The sequence below is a fragment of the Marmota marmota genome, unplaced genomic scaffold (assembly GCF_001458135.2).
Source record: "Marmota marmota marmota unplaced genomic scaffold, marMar, whole genome shotgun sequence".
NCBI classification, from domain to species: domain Eukaryota; kingdom Metazoa; phylum Chordata; class Mammalia; order Rodentia; family Sciuridae; genus Marmota; species Marmota marmota.
In genome coordinates this window covers 534578-537561 of record NW_026000255.1, presented here as the reverse complement: position 1 = coordinate 537561, position 2984 = coordinate 534578, and the positions used below count along the sequence as shown (strand labels likewise).

General features: G+C 49.5%; 1 protein-coding gene across 4 annotated transcripts; it reads right to left on the bottom strand.

Moving 5' to 3' along the window:
• Positions 1-475: 475 nt before the first annotated feature.
• On the bottom strand, positions 476-2531 carry Spin2b (spindlin family member 2B). 4 transcript variants are annotated; one of them, XM_015506621.2, is made up of 2 exons: positions 2111-2531; positions 476-1425 (listed from the first exon to the last, which is right to left on the bottom strand). In XM_015506621.2, exon 2 carries the CDS (start codon positions 1421-1423, stop codon positions 647-649), a length of 777 nt encoding a protein of 258 aa, XP_015362107.1. In that variant the 5' UTR covers positions 1424-1425; positions 2111-2531; the 3' UTR covers positions 476-646. The 4 variants fall into 4 exon arrangements, with proteins under 4 accessions (XP_015362107.1, XP_015362106.1, XP_015362105.1 ...); XM_015506620.2 differs by having other exon boundaries at positions 2106-2530; XM_015506619.2 differs by having other exon boundaries at positions 2094-2528.
• Between the last annotated feature and the right edge of the window lie 453 nt (positions 2532-2984).

The following is a 2984-nucleotide window of genomic DNA, read 5'->3' as shown; positions in this document are numbered from 1 at the left end:
TGGTCATGCAACCCATGCAGAGACCCTCCTTTTGTGTGTCCTTTGGCCTCCTCCCATCTCCCTTACTCTGGACCACTTCTAAGCTTCTTTGGGTCCCTCTCTACACAATTTACTCTGAGTGATTTACTCTAAGCCCCAAGATCTCACTCCTGGACATCCTTCACTCCCTTCTAGATGGGATGGTTCCCCTCCAGTAGCCTATCCCTCCCGCAGGGAGCTTCCCAATTTTTTGGCCCCTCTGTACCTCTTCCTAAGCAGACAACTCCTCCTCTCCCATCCCCCACAGCCCATCATCAGTCCTTTCCCCTCCCCACCAGATCAGACCAGCTAAGTCTTGTTCCATTTTTAGATGAGTGATTATGATACTAGCTGCACTTATTCACAGCCTGAATTGACAGCTGTTCCTTCCTTTCGTGCCCCATCCACCAAACACACTCAATCTTTTCAACAAGACAAAGTGCTTACACACCGCATGTCATGTCCACATAAACTTGTATTTTTCAGCACAAAACAACAGTTATGCTGGCAAAGACGTTGGGTTTTCAGGGACCCTTAAACTTTCAATACACTGAAAAGCAGCATTTTTTTAGAGTGTCTACAAATTATACGTTTATTTCCAAAGCTGTGGCACATTTTACCCTAAGAGTTAGGACTTTTTCACCAAATCATAGACATAGATGTGGAAATCATCATCAAACTTGATGAAATACACAGAGGGTTTGGCTTCCACTTGGTGAATGACCATTCCGATTCTTTTGGAGCCATCTTCTTTGGTATATTCCACATGTTTACCTATCAGGCCATCTACAACTCCTCCAGGCTCCCTCTCTGCTGGAGGAGACTCACTGGACTCTGGCATGATACGGAGGTCACCTTCTTTATAATCATCTAGAAGCTGGTACATGTACAGGACAGGATCTTTCTCATAGGTAATATAAAACCAGGCTTTCATGATAGGTGCTTGGGCTAGGACCATCCCCCTCCATTCATCCTTAGAACCATGCTCACCCTCAAACATGTGTTCCACTGCTTTGCCAATTATGGTATTTGCAAGGTTGGCATCACTAACTTGGGATGATGCTACCCTGTCGGAAAGAATTTTAAGAGACAAAACTCTTTCATCTCTGTGAAGTTCCAGGCCATAGACACAGTCAATTCCATCATATTTCACCAGATAAAGAGAGGGGTTTATAGGCACCTGATCCAGAACAGTTCCCTTCCACTGGGTGATGGGCTCATCGCCTTCCTTCCATCCATGGGAAATTCTGCAGCCCACGATGTTCCTGCGGGGCTGGGATGAGGGTCTGCCCCTGTGCTTCTTCTGGGAAGCTTTCTTCTTGGACACGTTTGCAGACCCAATGGCCCTTCCTGCAGCTGCCCTGGTTTGTTGCCCTTCGGCCTCTTGTACATTGGGAGTCTTCATGCCTGCAGGGAAAGGACAGAGAATAGAGACAGATACCCAATATGCCATAAGGTGAACTTCTCCCATAGCGATGTCTCTATGTACCCTGCACAGGCGCCTAAAATTTCCCCAGGAGCCTGGCAGCAATGCTGGGAATCCTGGCTGCGTGCCTGCAGTGCTCTCTCTCTCTCTCTCTCTCTCTCTCTCCCTCCCTCTCTCCCTCTCTCTCTCCCTCCCTCTCTCTCTCTCTCTCTGAGGTTCCTTTAGGCTGAGGGGAAGGGCTGGAGTGGCTGGAGTGCTGCCTGGGATTAGGAACTCTGCAGAAGGGAAAGGGCTACCTCCTCCTGGTTCAGCGCCCAGTTCCCCCGCCCCCACCTGCCACTGGTGCCCACTCCAGATCCCCTGCAAAGCGTCTGTCTTTCCACTACCTTGTCTGGCACCCAGTGCCCGCCTGCACTGAGCGCCCCAGACTGCTGGCCACACGCCCCCCTGCCTATCCTAGCCGCTTCCCTTGTATCCACCTTCCTTGCTTTCCCGTGCTCACTTCCAAATCCTTGCTTGGCTCTTAAGGCACCCACCCCCTTTTTCCTGTTGCCCACCGCACACTCCCCCACGCCAGCCTGGCGCCCACCTCTACCCTTATCTCCTGCAAGATTCCATCCCATCCCCCTCCCTCCTTTCTGGCGCCCACCAATGGCCTTGCCCTGCCTGGCGTCCACCGCCGGAGATCGCGGGCCTCACGTGCCCAAATCGGACACCTCGCTGCTGCCTCTGCTAAGAGCCCGTGGAGAAGGAGGATCCGCGGGCGACCAGTCGAGTGAGTGCTTGCCAGAGCTGCGAGGGGAGGATCCGCAGGCGAAGAAAGTATTACGAGGGCGGCGGGGCAGGCGAAGAGGGCGGCGGCGTTTCTGGTGCTGGGTTCGTGGGCCCTCTGCCTTCCCCTTGGTGGTGGCGGCCCCTCTGCCACCTTGGGCTTCCACCAGCTGCTGCCGCGGCCGCCGCCGCAGTCTCCTCCCTCTTTCTTTATAGAATATTTATCTTATTTTCCTGTCAATATTTTCGCCCCCTGTCTTGGTAAATATTGAATCCCTTGGGCTCCTCTTGGCCCCCAAATTCAGAATAGTTGGACCTGTAGGTGGCCCTTTCCTTCTTTAAGGCTCTCCTACTGGACCCCCTAAGCTGTTTAGCTCCACCCCTCAGCTCTCTTGCTCCATCTGCTTTCTATCTTTCTAACATTCCTCACATTTTTTGCACACATACCAATTTACCCAGAAATAAAATATTTACACTTATATTGAGACTTAAATCTTTTCTTTTCATACATTTCTGCACACATATTTGTTGATATACATTCTGTTTTATAGATAGTGATTAGAAAAATATGTCTTAAAGATACACTTCCACCCTATCCATCATTCCCAGACACAATTTTCTTTATTTAAATACTTACTGATTACACTTTAGTATTTTCTTCAGTGCAAGTTTTAAAGATCTAGTTTTGCAGTAGTAGCTTATGCTTAAGAACTTCTTGAGTATGATTCCAATTTCTGCAAACGTTTAATTTTTCACAAATTGGTATTTT